The sequence below is a fragment of the Notolepis coatsorum genome, assembly GCF_963971535.1.
Source record: "Notolepis coatsorum genome assembly, chromosome: 4".
In the NCBI taxonomy this organism is placed as follows: Eukaryota; Metazoa; Chordata; class Actinopteri; order Aulopiformes; family Paralepididae; genus Notolepis; species Notolepis coatsorum.
Genome location: NC_140168.1, coordinates 150,011,823 through 150,035,388, shown reverse-complemented (window position 1 = coordinate 150,035,388; position 23,566 = coordinate 150,011,823). Strand labels below are relative to the sequence as shown.

Sequence of the window (23,566 nt, the reverse complement as noted above, 5' to 3'; positions counted from 1 at the left end):
ATTGATATCCTAACTATTCTAACGTTGCAATGCACGATTGATATCTTAAACAACGTTGCAAGACTGTTAATGAAACGCTCCGGCGACAGATATCAAGGCTGTTCCTAACCTAGAACCTAGAACGTGCATGCGCTCAACCTAGAACGTGCATGCGCTCAACCTAGAACGTGCATGCGCTCAACCTAAACGTGCATGCGCGCAACCTCCCCGAGCAATTAGGCACGGTGCATTTCTTATTACGTCGGGACATTTGTGTTTGTGTCAGATTTGTGTTTATCTAGACCACATTGCTTAGCAGAGTTCAGTGATGTGAATGGAAACTGTCAAGTTGATCAACAGATTTTGAGTATCTGTATCTGGCTGCATGGGAGCAATTTTTTTCTTCTTCAAGTAACTAAATAGTTACTTTTCACAGTAACGCATTACTTTTGGGTGTAAGTAACTAGTAACGTAACGGAGTTACTTTTTAAATGAGTAACTAGTAAAGTAACTGAGTTACTATTTTTCAGTAACTAGCACAACACTAGTCATTAGACATTTTGTCAGAAATATATTTTAGGGAGCGGCCGGGTAGCGCAGCGGACTAAGCGTCTGTCTACCACCACAGAGCCAGTGGGATCGAATCCGGCTGTGGTGCCTCCGGCTTGGCCGACCGTCCATACTAACACAATTGGCAGTGTTAGCGGGTGGGAAGCCAGCGTGGGTGGGTCCTGGTCGTTGTAAACAGCGACTCCTACAGTTCGGTCGGGGCGCCTGCACAGCAAGGGAAGGATCTGGGAGAGGTAGTGTGACCTTCCACACGTTACACTCTCCGCGGGAGGCTGGCTACACATGTGTCGGAGGAAGCATGTGATAGTCTCCGCCCTCCCAGACAGACGGTAGGGGGTAGGGTGCGCAACGACCAGGAAGGGGATTGGGAATTGGCATAACGACTAACATTGGGATGGGAGAAAAATGAAAAAAGAAGGGGGAAAAATATAATTAAAAAAGAATATATATACGGTATATATATATATATATATATATTTTAGGTTCAACGTTAGGTAGAAAAGAGAAGATGTACATGCAAGCCGCCATCTTGTACACGCATATATCATATCGCTGCTGGCGGGACAAAACCTCATAACTCCATTTTAAATATATATATTTTTTTATATAAATCAACTCCGTAGATCATCCTCCATATGTGTGTGGGTTTTAAAAAGTTTAAACAATGGGAAAGCATTAAACCGGTCATCTGTCTAAACCTCCTAACTCTATTCACCCTCAAATCTGTGTTCGTTTTTTTCATCTGCTGAAAAGTTGGGTTTTTGGAGTTATGAGGTTTTGTCCCGCCATACAGTATGACGATATCTTCACAAGCACATACACGCACATTATTAACTAGGGCGATTGTGGCTGTAATTCTGAATGGCTCGTTTCAAGAGGGAGGGTTCATGTCACAGCTGAACTGCAAAAAGGCACAATGCACATATTAAAAATTTTCTCAGCGTTGGGACAACCCCTCTTTCTGTTAAAACAACACAGGAAAGGGCCATTTTCACAATAGGTCCCCTTTAATGTTACAATATACTCTATCAAGGTAAATCAGTCATTGGTTGAGAGACAATAATGATTATTTCAGGCACTTTATATGAAGCAGTGTTTACATTATAGATAATGTTTAAAGTGTGACTTTAGCCCACATGGTGCATTCTGCAGTGCCTCAAGGTATGTTGACTTAAAATAGTAGTATATTTTCCATTTTAATATATATATATATTTTACTTGGAACACATTCATAATGCCTTGTCTCCATTAGCTATGTCTGGGGCTAGGCATGGTCGAGCGTGGTATGGTTTGGCTCAGGTTGTGAAAGGTGTCTGTCTCAGCCAGGGTCCAGCCAGGTCTGGTCAGGTTATGAAAGGTGTCTGTCTCAGCCAGGGTCCAGCCAGGTCTGGTCAGGTTATGAAAGGTGTCTGTCTCAGCCAGGGTCCAGCCAGGTCTGGTCAGGTTATGAAAGGTACAGTATCTGTCTCAGCCAGGGTCCAGCCAGGTCTGGTCAGGTTATGAAAGGTATCTGTCTCAGCCAGGGTCCAGCCAGGTCTGGTCAGGTTATGAAAGGTATCTGTCTCAGCCAGGGTCCAGCCAGGTCTGGTCAGGTTAGGAAAGGTGTCTGTCTCAGCCAGGGTCCAGCCAGGTCTGGTCAGGTTAGGAAAGGTATCTGTCTCAGCCAGGGTCCAGCCAGGTCTGGTCAGGTTAGGAAAGGTATCTGTCTCAGCCAGGGTCCAGCCAGGTCTGGTCAGGTTATGAAAGGTGTCTGTCTCAGCCAGGGTCCAGCCAGGTCTGGTCAGGTTAGGAAAGGTATCTGTCTCAGCCAGGGTCCAGCCAGGTCTGGTCAGGTTATGAAAGGTGTCTGTCTCAGCCAGGGTCCAGCCAGGTCTGGTCAGGTTATGAAAGGTATCTGTCTCAGCCAGGGTCCAGCCAGGTCTGGTCAGGTTATGAAAGGTGTCTGTCTCAGCCAGGGTCCAGCCAGGTCTGGTCAGGTTATGAAAGGTGTCTGTCTCAGCCAGGGTCCAGCCAGGTCTGGTCAGGTTATGAAAGGTACAGTATCTGTCTCAGCCAGGGTCCAGCCAGGTCTGGTCAGGTTATGAAAGGTGTCTGTCTCAGCCAGGGTCCAGCCAGGTCTGGTCAGGTTATGAAAGGTGTCTGTCTCAGCCAGGGTCCAGCCAGGTCTGGTCAGGTTATGAAAGGTGTCTGTCTCAGCCAGGGTCCAGCCAGGTCTGGTCAGGTTAGGAAAGGTATCTGTCTCAGCCAGGGTCCAGCCAGGTCTGGTCAGGTTATGAAAGGTGTCTGTCTCAGCCAGGGTCCAGCCAGGTCTGGTCAGGTTATGAAAGGTACAGTATCTGTCTCAGCCAGGGTCCAGCCAGGTCTGGCCAGGTTCTAAAGACAATAGAGACGCTCACTGTGTGCCAGACAGGCAAAATCACAGCTAAACCCCGACTAGTGGAGACGAGACAATACACACAAACGCACACCACACCACATGCCCTTTTGACGCCAGTAACTTTTCTTTTTGATGTCCACAACTGTCATCCAATGAGCTTTCATTTGCCATCGCCCTGTACTGTTCCAGTCTCCAATCTCCTGGTCTCCCAGCGGGCAGCAGAAAGGGGATGGTGGGGGTTTAATCCTTTCACTATCACACTGCCAAAGGGTTAACCCTTTCACTGCGACAATACAGAAGGTTAACCCTTTCACAGCCACACTACAGAAGGTTAACCCTTTCACTACCACACTACAGACGGTTAACCGTCTGTAGTGTGGTAGTGAAAGGGTTAACCTGTAGTGTGGTTGTGAAAGGGTTAAGGATTATAGCCACGCCCAGGCTATGGGGCCCTTATGAATGTAGAAGCACAGGGTCTCTTGAGTTAAATTAACCAAAGAGGACCACACGCACGCACGCACACACACACACACACACACACACACACACACACACACACACACACACACACACACACACACACACAGTCACTGACACACACACAAAACCCACACACCGGAACACAAACAAACATGACCCCACAGGAATATATCCACCAACCAAAGTTGCACCAAAGTGCTTTACAATATAAAAACAGAAATACAAAAAATACAAAATACAGTATACACAAAATCAAAAGCTACAATACATACATACACAAACAATCACAACATGACCGGGGATGTATGGCTTACCAAGCCTCAAAACGCCAATGAAAACAGGTGAGTCTACATAGTTTACATAGACACATGCACATGACTTGTGTGTCTGTGTGTGTGCATACACGTGTGTAGTACGCATATCTACGTGTAAGTGTGTGCGTTTGTGTGCATCTGTGTGTGTGTGTGTGTGAGGTGTGTGTCTGAGCGTATTGATCTGTGTGGAGGGCGCTACGCAGCTGATGATGGGGAGATGTTGAGGGCTTACCAGACTGTGGCATGTCTGCAGCCAGCCCTCAGGAGCTTGCAAGAAATAGGGTGAGACGGTCTGTGTGTGTGTGTTTGTGTGTGTATGTGCTGTGCCGTGCTGTACAAAATTCTGCGTGCAGTGCTGAATTTCAATCTATATATATCTCCTTTTGCCTCTTCTCTCTACTTGCGGACAGTGCCGATTAGCCTTCGGGAGAGGTGTTAGTTGGACAATGCCTCTAGAGGCTAACCGGCCATGTCCACTTCCATTCATTGTGCTAAGCTAGGCTAACGTGCAGCCAGATATCTATCTATCTTGTCTCTCTCTCTGGAGAAGACGGTAAGCTAATTTCCCAAAATGTTGGCGTGTTCCTTTAACTACATTCCATACATTACAACTCAAACAGAACCAGTGCAAGAAGCAACAGCAAATGGGATAGTTGTGATTGCTGGAACCCTAGCTGCCCTATTTCTTACTTACTAATGATGAGGTTCTGCAGAGTCCTTCCTCAGCACAATCCATGCTGTTCCTCATACTAGCTCCAGATAGTTAGCCACAAACCATGCTGTTCCTCACACTAGCTCCAGATAGTTAGCCACAAACCATGCTGTTCCTCACACTAGCTCCAGATAGTTAGCCACAAACCATGCTGTTCCTCACACTAGCTCCAGATAGTTAGCCACAATCCATGCTGTTCCTCATACTAGCTCCAGATAGTTAGCCACAATCCATGCTGTTCCTCACACTAGCTCCAGATAGTTAGCTACAATCCATGCTGTTCCTCATACTAGCTCCAGATAGTTAGCCACAAACCATGCTGTTCCTCACACTAGCTCCAGATAGTTAGCCACAAACCATGCTGTTCCTCACACTAGCTCCAGATAGTTAGCCACAATCCATGCTGTTCCTCATACTAGCTCCAGATAGTTAGCCACAATCCATGCTGTTCCTCACACTAGCTCCAGATAGTTAGCTACAATCCATGTTGTTCCTCATACTAGCTCCAGATAGTTAGCCACAATCCATGCTGTTCCTCACACTAGCTCCAGATAGTTAACCATAAACCAATGCAAAGTCAATGGGGTCGAGCTCCTGTCTATACCGGATTCGGTACCCATCCCTAGACAGGCGTTTAGACAGTTTGCATGTTTGTGACCTCTCTTGGCAGAGCCTGAGGTGTGGCAGCAGCAACCTCCTCCCGTACACCCAATATATGTTGCTGTTTGACAACATTACAGATTCTACCTTTAAATAAATACATCAAGTAGGAGAATTTAAAGGAACGCTCCCAACATATCGGGAAATACACATATTTGCCATCCTCCCCAGAGTCTGACAAGAAGATTGATATAAATTGAATCTCTGTGCAGAGTTGTTGGAGTTGGTGGAAGTTGTATTTCTTCACTTTTTGTTCCCTACTGCTTCTCGTATTAATTTGTATCTGACTGAATTGTATTTGCCAATACTTCCTTTAAAAGAAAATGTGTGGAGGGCACTGTGCTATTTTTCATCTAAATGGGTCAAAGGTAAGAGGTTTGGTTCAGTTCACCGTTCAAAATAATGGCTCAAGTTACCTTGTCATTGAATAAGTACCAAACACGAATAAGAAATTACAAACTTTTACATCTTATGACTTCCTGTGCTTTTTTCTGATGTGCTGTGGTTCTTGTCTTTCTTTGAAACTCTTTGCTGACTTGTACATTGTACAAGACTGTACTGTATATGACTCAGATTCTCTCAAATGTATGAAGTGTGCTCGGGGGCGGAGCTTCCTATAGACGACATAGGCGGTTGCGTAGAGCGCCACCAAGAGGGGTGGCACCAAAAACTACATCCAGCAAAAAATATTATAATATATATATAATAATAATATATTTATATAATATATATATAAATAAAAGGGTGAAGCGCCAAGGGTGAAGCTTGCCTAGGGCACCAAATGTGCTAGGTCTGGCCATGAGTGTGCTTGGTGTAATGAATACCATGTAATCATCTGCATACCAGTCCACCCCTGGATGCAAGGTACGATCAAACGCACCTCAAATATTTGAATGCCGGAAGCCATTTACCTGAGTTACCCGAGTGTTACCTGAGTGGTTGTGTCAGTGCAGTAGTAATCTTTGGCATATCTGTCAGATAAACAAAAAATCATGTCTCTAGAAATGTAACTTTTAAGGAATTAAGAAAATCTGCATTGTTTTCAGGTGTAACACCATGCATATTTGAAACAACACATGGCATTTCAAAAAGGTTTCCTGGACTCTTGTAAAAAAACATGTTCCAAAGGAGCGTGAAAACACAAGAATCACTATAACTGGAGATGTGAGGGTTTGATCTGATTATCACAGTGATACAGTCTTAACTGTGACTGATCTGATTATCACAGCGATACAGTCTTAACTGTGACTGGAATGAGACCATGTGTGGGTTAACTAGGGGCGACAGTGTCTCAGGAGGTAGAGCAGTGGTCTGGTAATCCGGAGGTTCCCGGTTCGATTCCCGCTCCTCCCGGGCAGCGTGTCGAAGTGTCCTTGAGCAAGACACTTAACCCCTAACTGCCCCTGATGAGCAGGTTGGCACCTTGCACGGTCGCCTCCGCCGTCGGTGTGTGAATGTGTGAGTGAATGGGTCAAATGTGAGGAACAAATTGTAAATCGCTTTGGGTAGAAGCTGCTATATAAATGCACCATTTTACCATTTATCTGTGATCACTCCTGTAGGCAAGCTGTGGTCTAGAAGCATCAAGGTGGCCTACAACCTCCTGCACAAGATAGGAACCAAACAGGAGCCTCTGGTCAGAGCTGGAGACAGGGTGAGTGGAAACATGGATCTACAAAGCAACAGGAAATCATATTTCTTCATGTCAGTGACATGAAGCTCCAGTCGTGATGGAATTATTAATGTGATGAGTATGTAAGGGTTAATGTGATGAGTATAATGGTTAACACTTTGAGTGCCGGGACACGTCTTTTCACGTCTTTGCTGGCCATGCTAAAGTTGCCGGGGGACGCTGTACAGCGTCCTTATATCAATATTTCAAAAATCTGCGATCGGATTCATAATGTCCCTCCGCTGGCCTGAGATCCACCAGCAGGACCCACTGAGCTCTCTGGCGGTTCAGGAGCGCCATCTGGTGGCCGATCGGCGCAATCGCCAAACAGGATGTTGAATAGAGGTTGTCCTAGACGACCGTAGTACTTCCGGCGCTCGCTATAGGTCCCGCGACTCTGGCTTGTCACACTACACAGTGATCGATTGCCAATAACTCGATAAACAACATGATTTGGACGTATATACCATTATACAAGCTGGAGATGGACCGGGTAAATTTACATCCCATAATGATAAGATTTCAACTCGACGATGATCGCCCAACGGCGCGCGGAGACTGGGGTGAGTTTCAGCGTGTAACGTTACCCTCTTCGATACTAACTGCTATTATCAACATTTGACCCACATTAGATGATTGGTATAACGCTGCCCACGGAATTATAAACGCCCCCTAGCCCATCCGGTCAACATCAGATGACGTGTAGTAACTTCTAGAAGTACGTCTAGTTGGAATTTTTTATATCGCGCTGATTGCCATAAAACTGTATTGCATCATCAATATAATGCATTTGGGGCTATATATCACGTTCTGGAGAAAGCTGCAGAAAGAGATGAAAACATACTTATACATTAGACCATACTTTACTATGAATATGTGAATGAAAAAGTTTAACGTTGCTACACAATGAACAATACATATAGGACTTTGAATGGGCCCTAATAATGGCAATGTAGCAATAGAATTTAAAAAGTTATAGCCATGCAAAGAAGGGGTACTTCTCCATAGACAAATAGAGCCGGCAACCTATGGTATATCATTAATTTAACCCAAGGCAACCAAAGTGTTAATGTGATGAGTATAATGGTTAATGTGATGAGTATGTGTATTGAGCCGTACTGTATTGTACCCATTCTGCAATCTGTTAAATAAAGTTTTCATTCATTCATTCATGTAGGGGTTAATGTGATGAGTATGTAAGGGTTAATGTGATGAGTATGTACGGAACCTGTTCCACCCGACGGGACCGGATCCGGTCCCAAAACGGCATCTGGTCATAAATCAATATTTTTCAGTGTTGCATATTTTTTGCGATTTTTTTATCAAACGTTTTCAAGTATTAACATCACTAACATGTCACAAAAGCATGTAGAATGTATATTATCATCAATACGTTAGTTTAGCAATAGGTCAAAAGTGCCATTAGATAGTTTTAACTTCTCTATTTGCTGAAGTTAATTGCAAGACGGCGACCATTTTGGAAATTTTTAATCATGGGAATTGTAGTTTTTTTTTGCCATTTTGTCGAGGGCATGCATAGCTGTGGATCAGCGTTGGAATTATTCCGAACTACACTTCCTGGCAGGTTCTGTGGGGGTTCAAAGTTCAGCATTCTGAATGAATTATTTATTTAGAGGTTAGTTTCTCCTCCCTATTGTTAGCATGTAGCAACAATTAGATCTGAAATTAGTTTCAAAATGGTTGCACTGTGGTGAAAATAAAAGTAAATCTACTGTAAATTACAGTAGATATCATTATCTGTTCTTATGCATGCCTGGTGATACTAAATCCAAATTGAACTCGGGCATTTGAAAGATAATATGTATATATATATATAAATGTGCGAATTGGCTATAATAAGGTAATTTATAAGCATCATATTTTATATTCTATAATAATATTTCAAATTGCATTGGTCCGGATGGGAGAATTCAGTACTGTATCTACAGAACCTTCGGTTTAATCATCTTCCCTTTATTAATTTCCTTCGATTTTTTTTACACATGATCTCAAGAGGGTACTGCACGAGATCAGTGGCAGTTTTTTAAGTTTGGTCATTATTATCATGGTGTTATTCACTGTCAAAGATGCAAAGAAAAATCATAATTCATATTCTCCTTTGTTTCATCACAATTTATGCAAGCCTAGTAATAGACACAATATTTCTGACACTGTGAATATATTCCCTGATGTCCATAGATGTCCCTAGATACCAAGAATATGCAAATGGACCTTGTAGAAGTGGAGCAATATTCCATTTACCTAGGTATATATTTTAGGCTAAAATATTCCACGGGTGGAACAGGTTAATGTGATGAGTATGTAAGGGTTAATGTGATAAGTATGTAAGGGTTAATGTGATGAGTATGTAAGGGTTAATGGGATGAGTATAATGGTTAATGTGATCAAATCAAATCAAATTTATTTGTAAGGCCCAACAACACACGTTAATGTCCCCATGGGCCGGACACGTCTTCTTTAAACAAGTCAAGAAGAAACATCACAATAAGTCAAGAACAAACAAGAACACCATAAAGTCAAAAAAAATTAAAATAAATGCAAAATAAATAAATGCAACACTCCCAGACATACCCCATGCTAAGGTAAGGAAAAACTCACTAAAACCTAGCAATAGGAAAAAATGCACCACAGGCAATGTGGAGGAGAGAAACCTTAGAAGGGCCATTCAAGGGGGGATCTCCCTTCTTTTTTTTCATTTTTCAAACATGAAACAACACAACTCACAACACAATAATAACAATAATACACAAACGACATCCAAAAACATAAACTAACACAACAATGATTAGACAATAAATTAGACAGATTATACATTTACATACATAACCAGTCAAAATAACTTGTCACAAAGTATAAGGAAAATAAAACATTTACTATAAAACGGGCTTCCCGAGCCCCCTCCACCTCCAGGCCCGGCAGCCGCAAGCCACAACCCCGGAGGACCCACAGCCCGGCCCCCCCACGAGCCAAAGCACCACGCCTCTTTAGTGCCTCGACCCGCAGAGACCCCGAACCACGGCCCCCCCCAGTCCGAGCCCACGACCACCAGACCCAGACCAGAAGGGGGTCAGAAAATATACATAGGACACCAAAGAATGAAAAATAATAAATAAAACAAAAACAAAAAAAACACCAACATACATGAATATTGTATCCAGCGTGAGGCAATCAACTTTTTGGCAGCCGTTAGGCCAGCCAAAATGAGTCTGTTTACATGTACAAAGGTCGGCAATTGAGAAACATCATTTAACAATAATACAGAAGGCAAGGTCGGTATGGTCAAAGAGAAAATCTCTGATAACTGAGAGGTAACATTTTCCCAGAAGATCTCAACAGGAGGGCATTCCCAGTACATATGCATATATGTTCCAATGGCACCGTTTGGACACAAGGTACATCGAGAGTCAGGTCTGAGACCCATTAGGTTAAATCGCCTGGGGGTCAAATAAGTCCTATGAACAAAATTTAGATGAATCTGTTGGTGATCTGGGTTGCGTGATGATAGCCTAATATTTTCCCAGACTGCATCCCAATCAAAATCTATATCCAACTCAGGGACATCCTTTCTCCAAATCGTATCTAGTGGTAGGTCCTTATATGAGGACATAAGTAAGTGCCGATAAAAGTCAGAGACGAAGCCTCTCGGTGTCTCCCTGTCATAAAATAATTTGTGAAACCGGTGTCGCTCTAGTGGAGCGTCCCATGGAACTCCATGAGCCTTCAGAGCTGCTCTCATTTGTAAATAAAAGAAAAAGGAGTTTCCGGGGAGATCAAATCCGTTGGATAGGTCCTGAAAAGATCGGATACCAGAAAAATAGTAACTCAGTTACTTTACTAGTTACTCATTTCAAAAGTAACTCCGTTACGTTACTAGTTACTTACACCCACAAGTAATGCGTTACTGTGAAAAGTAACTATTTAGTTACTTGAAGATGAAAAAAATTGCTCCCATGCAGCCAGATACAGATACTCAAAATCGGTTGATCAACTTGACAGTTTCCATTCACATCACTGAACTCTGCTAAGCAATGTGGTCACCGTCTAGATACAAACACAAATCACAAACACAAATGTCCCGACGTAATAAGAAATGCACCGTGCCTAATTGCTCGGGGAGGTTGCGCGCATGCACGTTTAGGTTGTGCGCATGCACGTCTAGGTTCTAGGTTGAAAATAAGTGCTTGAGGAAAAGCCTTGATATCTGTCGCCGGAGCGTTTCATTATAACAGTCTTGCAACGTTGTTTAAGATATCAATCGTGCATTGCAACGTTAGAATAGTTAGGATATCAATTGTGCATGAAAGGACTATATTTATATTGTTTGATTAGTATTGATGAGATTCCCTGGCAGATTTGTAGTCAAAATGCGTTGATGAACTTGAGTTTCCATTCATTTACATTCACATCACTGCACTCACCAGTGTCTGTCGAGATGTAAAGTTAGTCCAGCAGCCCCTTAAACATTTTCTTTGTTTCATTTCCATGTTGTACTGTATATTCTCTCTCCAAGTAGTTGAAAAAAGTGTTCCGTCCCTTTTGCTGTGTGTCGCCTCGTATCATTCTACGCGGGTGGCGAGTGGATTTGGATGAGTGACAGTCCTCGTAGTTAACGTTAGACTCCAGTATCTTTGAGCCAAAACACAAATGACATAACTAAAACGTTATTTTCTTTTCGCTCGACAAAAGAGAAATACGCGAGTGCTCTGCCTGGGCGCTGCCATTATCAGTCAGGAATCTCAGGAATAGTAAACAGTGCGGTTAGGTGGCCGAGCGGAGATTGCGTTCGTCACCAGCCCCGGAGCTGTGAGCTGGATTCGCCTGTTCGAATCCAGCTCACAGCTCCGGGGTTTTACCAGCTTGGCTGGCCGTCTGCACTAATACAATTGGCTGTATTAGAGGGTGGGAGAAGCTGGCGGGGTGGGTCCGGGTCGTTGTAAACAGTGACTCGTACAGTTCGGTCGGGGCGCCTGCTAAGCGCGGATAGGACTCGAGGGGGATAGTGTGGTCCTCCCACACGCTACGCCCTCTCGATGAGAATCCGCGCTGCCAGGTGAAAAGAAGCGGTGATTGGCTGGACGTGTGTCGGAGGAAGCACGTGGTAGCCTCCACTCTCCCAGATGATCTGACTGTGGGGGGTAAGTGCGCAGCGACCAGGAAGGGACTGGGAATTGGCATACGACTAACATTGGGATGGGAGAAAATCGGAGGAAAATGGAGGGGGAAAAAGACCAAAAAAAAAAAAAAAAAAAGGAATAGTAAACAAAACACGCCCCCAGCATAGCGTTCCCCGCAGCCAGGCAGACAGGATATGAGGATAATAATAATAATAATAATAATCACTACCGCTCGCTATCAATCTACGCCGTATATAACGCAAATAACGCAGTGACGAACCATTCAGTAATGTAAGTAGCGTTACTGAATTTCAAAAGTAATGCGTTAGAGTACTAGTTGCGGCAAAAAGTAACTTTGTTTCTTTGTAACGCGTTAGTCCCAACACTGGTGATCAGAGGGCCAAATCGTAATTTGCATTGCTTAATTGAAATGTTTGTATACACTATATCTTGAAGTCTATGTGGGGACACCAACTTCTCCTCCAATGGTCGCCAGGACACGGCTGCTTGAGCGTCAAACCAAGTGATAAGAGGTCTCAAAGAGTAAGCTTGAAAATAATACTTGAAGTCTGGAAATGCTAAACCCCCGTGGAGTTTACTCGTCTGTGCAGTGGATCTCTTTAAGCGTGGGCATTTGTTATTCCAGACGAATTTATATGCAGCAGAGTGCAGTTTTTGCCAATAACCAACAGGGGGAAACAGCGGTAGCATGGAGCTGATAAAATGTATTCTGGGTAAAACATTAATCTTAATTATTGAGGCGCGGGCCTGTAATGAGTTTTTTAATTTGGACCACCTGTCAAAATCCTTCGTAATCCTGTCACCCAAGCTGGAGTAGTTATACTTTACTGTCTGGTTAATAGTTGGGAATATTTCAATCCCAAGGCATTTAAAGTGCTCTACCATGAGTATGTTTGCTGGAAGGATGGTTGCCTTCGCAGTCTCGTTGAGTGGAAGGAAGGCTGATTTTGGCCATTTGATCTATTACTTGGAGAAGATAGGGTAGAGAGGGGTTCTGCATAAATAGGAGTACATCATCCGTGTATAAGCTGATATGGGGATGTGTGCCCTTAATTGACACAGGGGATATAATCTGGGATTGTCTTATGTACTGAGCTAGAGGTTCGAGTGATAAAGCAAAGAGTCCTGGGCTAAGAGGACAACCCTGTCTAGAAGAGCGCGAGACAGCGAAGAGTGGTGAGCAGAGCTTCCCTGTCAAGATCATGGCAGAAGGACCCGTGTAGAGAACTTTGATCATATGAATGAACCCCTCACCCAATCCCATCCTTCTAAGTACTGCCCATAACAATGACCACTCCAATCTGTCAAAGGCCTTCATCGTGTCTAAGGACATGACAGCCGTAGGGGTTGCGACATCCTTACTGGCATCAATCACGTGCAGTAACCGTCTGATATTATCCGTTTCCAGTCGGCCTCTTATAAAGCCAGTCTGATCGGGGTTAACCAGAAATGTCATATGCTTTTGAAGTCGGATGGCTAGCACCTTAGCATATAGCTTGAGATCGGCTCCGAGGAGACTTAAGGGTCTATAGCTGCCACATTCGGTGGGGTCCTTATCTTTCTTGAGTAGAACAGATATAAGTGCCATATTGACATCCCTGGAAAAATTGCCCTCCTCGACTGAGTGTAAAATCATTGAAAGTAATAAGGGACCGAGTACATCCCAGAACGCAGTATAGAGTTCCGGTGGAATGCCGTCCCAACCAGGAGCCTTGCCCCGCTGCATGTCAGCAATTGCTTCCCTGAGCTCATCTAGTGTGATAGGTTCAGCTAACCGTTTAGCGTCATCCTCTGAGATTTGTGGTAGGTTAATTTGACTAAGATAGTCCTCCAGCTTGGTGTGATCATAGACTACTTCTGACTCGTAGGTTGGAATAAAACGAGCGAAATGTATCGTTGATTTTGTTGGGGTTGGTGGTTATATCCCCCTGTTGGTTCTTAATGGCAGGGATATCTGCAAATTGATCACTGGCCCGTATCTTCATAGCCAGTAGGTGACTAGGTCTAGAGCCATGAAAGTAGTAGTGTTGTCTTGTTCTGTGCATTTGAAATTCAGACTGTTGTCTTAAAATGGAGTTAATCTCCTTTTTCACCACTTTAATTTAGAGTTCCAGTCGGCTAGAGTATCTGTGCTGCATAGAAGACATCATTGTTTCATGAAGCTCTTCTAATTCTACTAACTTGGAGAGACGCCCCTTGCCGAGATTGGAAGCAAATAGAGTGGTGTTACTCCTAATAAACCCTTTAACCGCATTCCACAAAGTTCTGGGGTCCTGTACTGATCCAGCATTAAACTGCAAGAATTCAATGAGCTTCTCCTTAAATTGTAGGTTAAATTCCTCGTTCTTCAGCAGCGTTGAGTTGAAGCGCCATCTAGGGGCACGGGACGTCATTCTACTGAGTGAACCCTTAACACTATGTGGACCGTCCACGAGTTAACTCGTGATTCGATTCCACCCGTTGAGGACCAGAGCCACGAGTTAACTCGTGGCGAGTTGTTATTGTTTTATTCCATATTTATAACGCTATTAACGTCCGCAATCGACATGCAGGACCTACCCACATATTTGATTTTTGAAACATGCAATACCGGCCAGATCCGCTTAGGGGCGCCATCGCTCCACTGCAGTATCATTGAGGGGATTGAAAAAAAATTCTTTTCACTGTCTGTGGGCGGATCATATGAGCCTCGGTTCCAAATGAAGACCCTCCATCTTTGATCCCGTTACCGAACGCATATTTCAGCCTGGAATAATGGGATTTATGATTAGCCAATGGACATATCGATCTACCAGATTCCGATGACTAATGACGAAATTCTGCCGGCGATCACATGGCCTGACGGTAGGATACTATTCCCCCAAATTACAGCTGGATTGGACATTGTTTTAAAACGTGATCGATCAGTGACATTGGCTACCTGAACGCACACTGTATTGCTAATCAATAATACTAATCGGCGTTCACCGCCGCCCCCATTTCATCCATAGATGCTCTGTAATAGTCCGGATGCTGTGCAGTTTGTTTTATTTCATTCGTATATATACAGCAGAAATGGCGTTTGATATAACGGCGCCAACGTTTAGCCTATTATCTAGCTCCCGGGAAAAAAGACGAGACGAAAAGTGCGATAAACCTTATATTCACGACGCTATAAAATGACAACCAACCGATGGATTTTTATTTTCTTTAAGCCATTATGAAGGCACGGTTTATGCACTCAAGTGACAATGAGAATGGACAGATAGCAATACTATAAATTATATATATAGCTCTTAGAAAGTACATCGGTTTGTAAACAAACCTCTGTCCTCTGGCCTATAAATCGCTGCAAGACTGTGGTCGCCAAAGTGTTAAGGAGGATGTATTTGTGGTCTGACAGTCTCGCGGAGAAAAAATAGTAGTCTCGCGTGGTTGGGTTGAGTAACCGCCATATATCAGTAACCCCTGTGTCTTTAGACCAGTCAATGGATCCCAAATGGCATTGAAATCAGCACCCACTATAAATGAATACTCAGGTAGTTTCAACATCTCTGTAGTGAGTGCAGTATAAAAGTGTGCGTCATACACATTAGGGGCATAAGCGGCCTCCAAGTACAATATTCCCGCGACGTTGGTTTCAGCCACCTCCACGACTGCGGATAAACCCTCCTCAGCCATGGCTAACCGTGTGTCTATGCTGGCCACCGTCTCCTGTAGTGCATCCACCCTGCCGGTTAGCTTAGCCATGATAGCGTCTATTTCCTCACGGAATATCGACCTAATGAGTTCCTTATCCACGTCGTTCAGGGTTCCCATCTTGGTCTGCGTCTGCTTAGACATGATTCTAACTTCAAGAAAATTAAATGGTATAAAAAATTTTAACGTAATCAAGGTTAACACTATGGTCGCCAAAAACGCCTTACCACGTCATTCCCCGCCATGCTCATTCTGCCAAAGACGCTGTAACACGTCATTGATATCAATATTTCAAAAATCTGTGATCGAAATCATATTTCTCCCCCGGAGACTTGAGATCTACTGTTGATCCCCTCTCAACTCTCCAACGGTTCAAGATCGCCATCTGGTGGCCGATCGGCGGATCGCTCAAACCGGAAGCTGGTGCTCATTCCAATTCGGTCCGATCACTCGCTAATAGTCCCGGAACTCAAGCTAGACACAATGGATAGCAATCCGTTACCAATAACTCGATAAACAACATGATTTGGATGTATATACTATTATACAACCTGGAGATGGATCGCATATTTCTACATCCCATAATAGGAAAATTTCTGCTCATCGCCCAATGGCCCGAGGAAGCTACGGTAAGATTCAGCATTTTTTTTTAACGTGTTCGATATAAACTGCTCTGATGATCATATCACCCACACTAGATGAATCATCTAACGTTGGCCATGGAATTATAAACGACTCCCCCCCCCCCCCCCCCATCCGGTCAACATCAGATGATAATGAAGTGGATTCCCAAGCTGTTACGGTTCTGCTCTGTTCAGAACCGGGTGCTTAGTACTCTGCGTTGTTTCAATAGCTCTAAAGCTCTGGGAATTACTTATATCTTCTCAGCGGTGCAGGCAGAAGGAATTAGGAGAAAAAGGTTATATAACAGCTGTTTAATCAAAGTTAAGAGTTGTATACAAATTACAATAAAGAAATGCTATAATTGTGATCAAAAACACTATGCCGTAATTGATACAACCAGACTAAAGAGAATGATAGTTGATAAGTTGTTGATGGTCTTTGTTCTCTGCTGATAACAAAGCAGTCCGTTTTCCCTCCAAAAAGTGATGTCCTTTGTTCTTCTGCCGACCTGCCCGCCTTGACTGTGGATGAGATGGTTGGTTCGAGGTGTTCTCCTGTCGGTTGGGTTTTCCAGAGTCCTCTCCCCCTCACCACACCCAGATCTTATAGCCAAGACCTGCAGTCTCTTGTGATGTCATCAGAATGACATCATCAAATTCTTTCCTCCAATCCCAGGCCTGCTAAGCTTGAATTTGAAAATAGGGGTTTGGCTTAATAGGCCAACCCTCTTCTTAGTTTAAACCCAGAGAATAGTTTCCCTGTATTTTTAATACTTTGATTGATGAACCTCAAGATATATTGATTACATAAACACAGATATATCATACTTAAACACATTACTTGTACACATTCTGTTATTTTTAGGACTAGTTTCACCTTAAGTGAAACTAATCTTCTTTACCACAAAGTCGGCTGACTTTCAATAAATTGCTACCAAGTCTAATCATTCTGTTAGCTTACATCAATATTTTATACAGTTTTAGTATGACTTCAAAATTATTACCACAATGTAAACACTTCTAATTATATTTTCATATCAAAAACTAAGTTGTGTGTGTATGTGTGTGTGTATGTGTGCTCTGATTGTGTGAATGTGTGTGTGTGTGTCTATGTGTGTGTGTGTGTCTGTGTGTGTGTGTCTGTGTGTGTCTGTGTGTGTGTGTGTGTGTATGTGTGTGAATGGGTAACTAAGGCTTCCTGTCCCCCACCCTGACGAACCCAGGTGGCTTGTTGCGTTAGCTGTTTACCCACCCCCACTTGTAAACAGTTCCTCTATTGTCTTGGTTTGAAACTTGTCTACAGCAGCTGTCCTCACAGGACCGGTTCCACAGATCACACAGGATACATGACTCTGTATCTTTAGTCTGCAGCTGTTGCCCACACTTTGTATGCAAATTCACCTTTGTTTGTGAGCTTAAGATCCTATCATGATAATCTATGTTCCCGAATCTACCACAATAAGTAGTAACTTCTAGAAGCACGTCCATTTGACATTTTTTATCTTGCGCCGATTGCTATCAAACTGTATACAATCATCAATATAATGCATTTAGGGCTATAAATCACATTCTGGAGAAAGCTGCAGAAAACGATAAAAACATACTTATACTTTAGACCGTATTTTAGTATGAATATGTGAATGAAAAAGTATAACGTTGCTACACCCTGAACAATAGATACTTGATGTTGAATGGGCCATAGTAATGTCAATTTAGCAATACAATTTAAAAAGTTATAGCCCTGCAAAGAAGGGGAACTTCTCCATAGACAAATAGAGCTGGCGTGGGATGGTTTATTCTGAATTTAAGCCTGGCAACCAAAGTGTTAATGTGGCTTGGTTGCAGAGCTCCGTAAAATCAGCCAGCCATGCGCTGCAGATCGGAACCGGAAGTCGGGGGATCTCCCTTCTTAGATGTCGGTGATAGTAGTGTTGCAATAAAACAGGCGAACAGTTGGTAGGCATGCACTCATGTGTAGTGAAACACAGATAAGTGCATGCAATACCAACTGAACATTTTGAAAGATTAAAGATAGAGCTGATAGCGATAGCAACTGAACATTTTGAAAGATTAAGATTAAAGATAGAGCTGATAGCGATAGCAACTGAACATTTTTGAAAGATTAAAGATAGAGCTGATGACGGATCTATTTGAGGCGAAGGGGCAGCACAGATAGGGTCGCATCCTCCCGGTCTTCATCACGGGACGTCCAACACTCCGGTCATCACTCCGAGACAGCCAATCACAGGGAGACGGGACAGGCGTTAGACAGTTTGCGTGATTGTGATGGGCGGACATAGCAATAGATACAAGTGGTAAGCATATATGTGAATAGAATAGATATATGTAGTAAGCATATTATGTGAATAGAATAGAAGTACTTAACCCAGCAATGAACGTCTGAACCACGTTGACAGACCACGGACAGAAGACGGTAAGAAGCTGATCCATGGCCTCGTGGTGCACGTAGAACAGTCACAGTTTAATGGGTGCTCCTATATCATTACAAGAACTCAAAACATCTCTGGAAACTATGAATAAAGGCAAGTCTCCAGGGTGGGATGGCATTCCCCCTGAATTTTATTTGCGGTTCTGGGACGTCTTAGGCCCGCTACTACTTGAGATGATTAATATATCCATATCTAAAGGCTCCTTAGGGAGAGACGTGAATATGTCCCTAATCTCTCTTTTATTAAAAAAAGGTAAAGATCCAAACCAGTGTTCTAATTGGCGCCCTATTTCTTTAATTAATACAGATGCCAAACTATTTTCTAAAGTATTATCTTGCCGTCTTGAAACGTTTTTACCTAAACTGATTCACCCAGATCAAAGTGGTTTTGTTAAAAAAAGGCTTTCGTCTGATAATTTGCGACGTCTCCTTCACATTGTCAACTCCGCCTCTCAAGCTAAAGTGTCGTCAGCTGTTCTCTCTGTTGACGCAGAGAAGGCCTTTGACCGTCTGGAGTGGACCTATCTTTGGGCTGTACTGAAACATATGGGACTAGGTCAAAATTGTATAAATATGGTAAAAATAATATTTTCTAATCCATCAGCCAGTGTCAGAACCGGAGATATTAGTTCTCCTCCTTTCAAAATCACTCGTGGAAGTAGGCAAGGGGATTCGATCTCTGCAAGCTTGTTTATTTTATCCCTTGAACCTTTAGCCCAAGCTATACGGCAATCAGAAAACATTAAGCCAATCTCTGTAAATTCTACTGATCATCATATTTCGCTTTATGCGGATGACATCTTGTTATATATGGAGAATGTATCTCAGTCTCTCTCAAGCCTCCTGAAAATCTTTGAAAAATTCAGTTCAATTTCAAGTTATAAAATAAACTGGACCAAATCAGCACTAATGTACCTAAGAACCACTCCTAACTCTGTGCTTGACCATGAGATCCCGGTTGTAACACAATTTAAATATCTTGGTATTGATATATTTCCTTCAATTGAAAAAATTGTGTCCGTAAACTACAATAGAACCATTAGGTCAATCATAAATGATCTCAATCGATGGTGTAATATACCTGTCTCCCTTTCCGGAAGAGTCTCTATTATCAAAATGAACATATTACCTCGAGTAAACTTCTGTAGTTCCATGATTCCTATTGCCCCACCTGTTGCTCATTGGGAAAATTTACATAGATCAGTCTCAAAATTTATATGGCGAGGCAAGCGAGCTCGGGTTAAACTTACTACCTTACAAAATGAGCGGCAATCTGGTGGTTTAACTGTGCCAAATTTTAAGTTATATTTTCAAGCGTTATCATTTCGTCCTCTGTTGAGTTGGTTTAATTTAAATTCTGAGGCCCCCTGGCTTAATATTGAAAAACATATTGTGGCGCCGATTCGTTTACAAGACATTGTCTTTACAGATATTTCACTAAAGCAATGTAGATTACGTTATGGTCCGATAATAGCGCATGCCATATCTTTATGGCGCAAATATGAAAAGTTACTTAATTGGGATACTAAGTGGCATGAACAGACTCCCTTATTTCATAACCCGTTTTTGCTTAGCGGAGGCCGCAGTTTTGTAGCTCAATCATGGTCCAACTGTGGCATTCATGTACTTGGCGATGTTATGGAGGACAATGGTCTAAGAACATTCTCAGATCTGAAAGAGTCATATAACTTACCTGGCACCTCCTTTTTTTATATTTACAGCTCCGCTCGGCTATGCGAGCCTATGGAGTTCCATGGACCAAACCAACTACTCACCCGTTAATTACTTTCTCTAAAAAAACTGCAGGTCTCTCCAAAGGACAAGTCTCTATAATTTATAAAGATCTATCACAAAGATGTACTTCGTTAATACCTGTTATCCAATCGTGGAGCACAGAATTGGGATTAGAACACCATCACTCTATCAATTGGACCAGAGTTTGGGGAAATGTTACTATGGCATCACGAAACCCAAATCATCAGCAGATTCATTTCAATTTTGTCCATAAAACATATTTAACCCCCCAGAAAGCTTATAGAATGAGACGTGCTATGTCACCAAACTGTACACTTTGTTCTCTAAATACTACTGGTACTTTTACACATATGATGTGGGAATGCCCCACAGTTAAAAGTTTCTGGGAACAGATAACTAATTATCTATCTAAAGTATTACAAAAACATATTCCCTGTTGTCCCAAATTACTTCTCCTTAATGATGATGATTCTTTAGCTTTAAGTATTGTTCAGAGACGATTTTGGCTGGCAGGAAGTACTGCTGCAAAAAAAAAATTGGCGCTGCGATGGCAAGTTCCACACTCTCTGCCCTTTAATCACTGGAAACAGTTATTAGCTGATGTTGTAACAATGGAGCTTTCTACAGCTAGATTAAATGGGGCAAGATATCAAACAATAGATAGCTGGAACCATATTCTCTATCAAGTTAGGACCTTCAATATATAGCTAGCAGGACATAACTAATTATATCTGTATAATTCCTTTTAGTTTTTTTTTTTTTTTTTTTCTTGGTCTTTGTTGACATTTTTTGTTCAATTAATTTTCTTCTCAGGCCTATGACGGGGTGGGTTGGGGGGGGTTACTATTATTATTATTATTATTATTATTATTATTATTATTATTATTATTATTATTATTATTATTATTATTATTATTATTATTATTATTATTATTAATATTTTATTTATTTTGTCAACGGTGGTTGGTGCAGGGGTTAGGGGGTAGGAGTTTTTTTTTTATTTTAAATGAGGCAAGGGGCAAGCCAATGCATGTAATTGGCAAATAATTTAAAGGGGAACTATTTTACTATTTCTTTCACTATTTGGGCACTTTTACACAATTCCTGTGAGTCTATGGAACACCTCTGTAATATATATATTTTTTTTATTCATTGTTTTGTATTTCTAATCAAGTCCTCAAAAACAGCATTTTTCTACCTCAAGATTTCGAGCTGTTTTGAGCCTGGGCTCCTAAACCACTGTGCACCGTCGTGTTCACCTGAACATTAACATGCAGCAGTGACTATATGACATCACATATAGGCACATTTTCAAACGACTCAGTTCAGTGAGGGTGAATATTGTGAGAGGAGAATTGGAAGAATGCGCCAATATGAGAATTTTGAGACATAGATCATATTAATATAAGTTCACATAGCTAGGAAACAATGCTAAACACTCAAAAAGGCCATTTATAAGATAGTTCCCCTTTAAATGTATGTTTTTATGTGCATTGTATGTGCAATGTATGTGCATTATATATCCTGCCTTTTCTTCCAAAAAATGAAATAAAAATATATAATAAAAAATAATAAAAAAAAAAAGAACAGTAATCTTGGCCAAGACCCAGGCACGCGGGAACTATAAAACGGCAGGGGGTGCTGGGGGGTCGCCAGATAAAAAAAAAAAAAAAAAAGAAAAAAAAAATTTGTCAGGCCACTGAACTTAGAAGCAGGCCAGGCCAGTGTTTCTATTTGCACCAGCGCAATAGTTAGATAACCTAGGTGGGGAACAAACAGGAGATCACTGCAACTCACACAAGTTGGAGAACTATCTCTCTCTCTCTCTTGCTCTCACACACACACAAAGGGAGCCGCATGTGATTGGTGGAGGCGGGATCCTTACGAAAAACTGCTAATCATTGACACATGCTAGCCTGTAATAATCCCCCCCAGAAAAATGTACTTTGCATTTGATATATTGCAAATATATGCCATCACACACACTGGCATTTAAAGGGTTAGAATTATAAAATGAATGTGGTGTTATGATCAGGGCTGAAGTTGAATAAAATATTGTATTTATCAATTACAAAAAACTGAAAATCCATAAAAATCTGTGTTGTTGCTAATCATACATTAGCCAGTTTTTTAACAATAAGTTGTGATGCCATCACAAACACTGGCATTTAAAGGGTACAAATAAAAAAAATGCCTGCACCAGAATGCAGGAAATTAAGTCTTTGTAACAAAAAAATTCCTGGTGGGGGACCCCCAGACCCCCTGCTTAAAAAGTGGCCTGACTGGGGCTATATTTCCTGGCCTGAATGATTTCCCCAGTCCGGCCCTGGTTAAAAGCCTCCAATGCTTATTAGTGTGTGTGCGTTTGAACGTTTGCATGTTTCAACCATACATTTCCATTTAAAATATTTTTTTTTACCTCCTATAATAGTGGGGGTCGCGGCTCTCTGACACTGTTTTTTTTGGGTCGTGGCCTGAAAAGTTTGGGAACCCCTGGTCTAGCCTGTACCCCCCAGACATGTTGCTGGCCCCGTCAAAACAGTATCCTATCAGCCTCTCCATGGGCAGGTTGAGGCGTAAAAGTATTTTATACACAAAAACAGCGTCTCGGCTGTTGTGTCTGGGCCGGGCATTGTAAAAACCCCAAAAGAAGTTCTGAGCTTCCAAGTTGTCATCGGCTAACGGTATATTACACGAGAATTGTTCTTTTCCAGTGAGTGACATCAGTGGTTCCGTCAGCGCTCAAGCCAAAGATTGGGCTTTTGGATGCTTTGCCTCTAATTTGTCGCTGAATATCATGGGCAAGCAGCTGTAAGATTTCGTTTTGGATGTTGTTGGACATCCAGTTGTCTCTCTTTTGGAGCCAATTCTTCAACTCGGGATCAGACTCGGTGCGCACTCTTTCCATCATGAGCTGCCATAACACCCCATCCCTATTTGCATCACCCCTCAGTGGAAGCCCCTGGCGCCCGAGGGGCGGTATAGGGGAACAGACTCAGTTAACTCTTCAATACCTGATGCTGAGGCTGAACCTGTCGTCTCTGTCTCTCTCTGACATTTATCAGATTTAGTGGCACTGTCACTGGGACCGGCGGGATGTTTCGAAAATAAATCTGATATTTTTCTTTTCTGCGAGTGAGA

At 42.4% G+C, this 23,566-nt stretch overlaps 1 protein-coding gene across 1 annotated transcript in view; it reads left to right on the top strand.

The window, feature by feature from the left end:
* dip2ca (disco-interacting protein 2 homolog Ca) overlaps window positions 1-23,566 on the top strand; it is an 837,941-nt gene that overhangs the window by 610,976 nt on the left and 203,399 nt on the right. Inside the window, exon 10 of the mRNA XM_084312140.1 lies at window positions 6,655-6,746. Within this exon, the coding sequence (XP_084168266.1) occupies window positions 6,655-6,746 (92 nt within the window). The remainder of the gene's footprint in view (window positions 1-6,654; window positions 6,747-23,566) is intronic.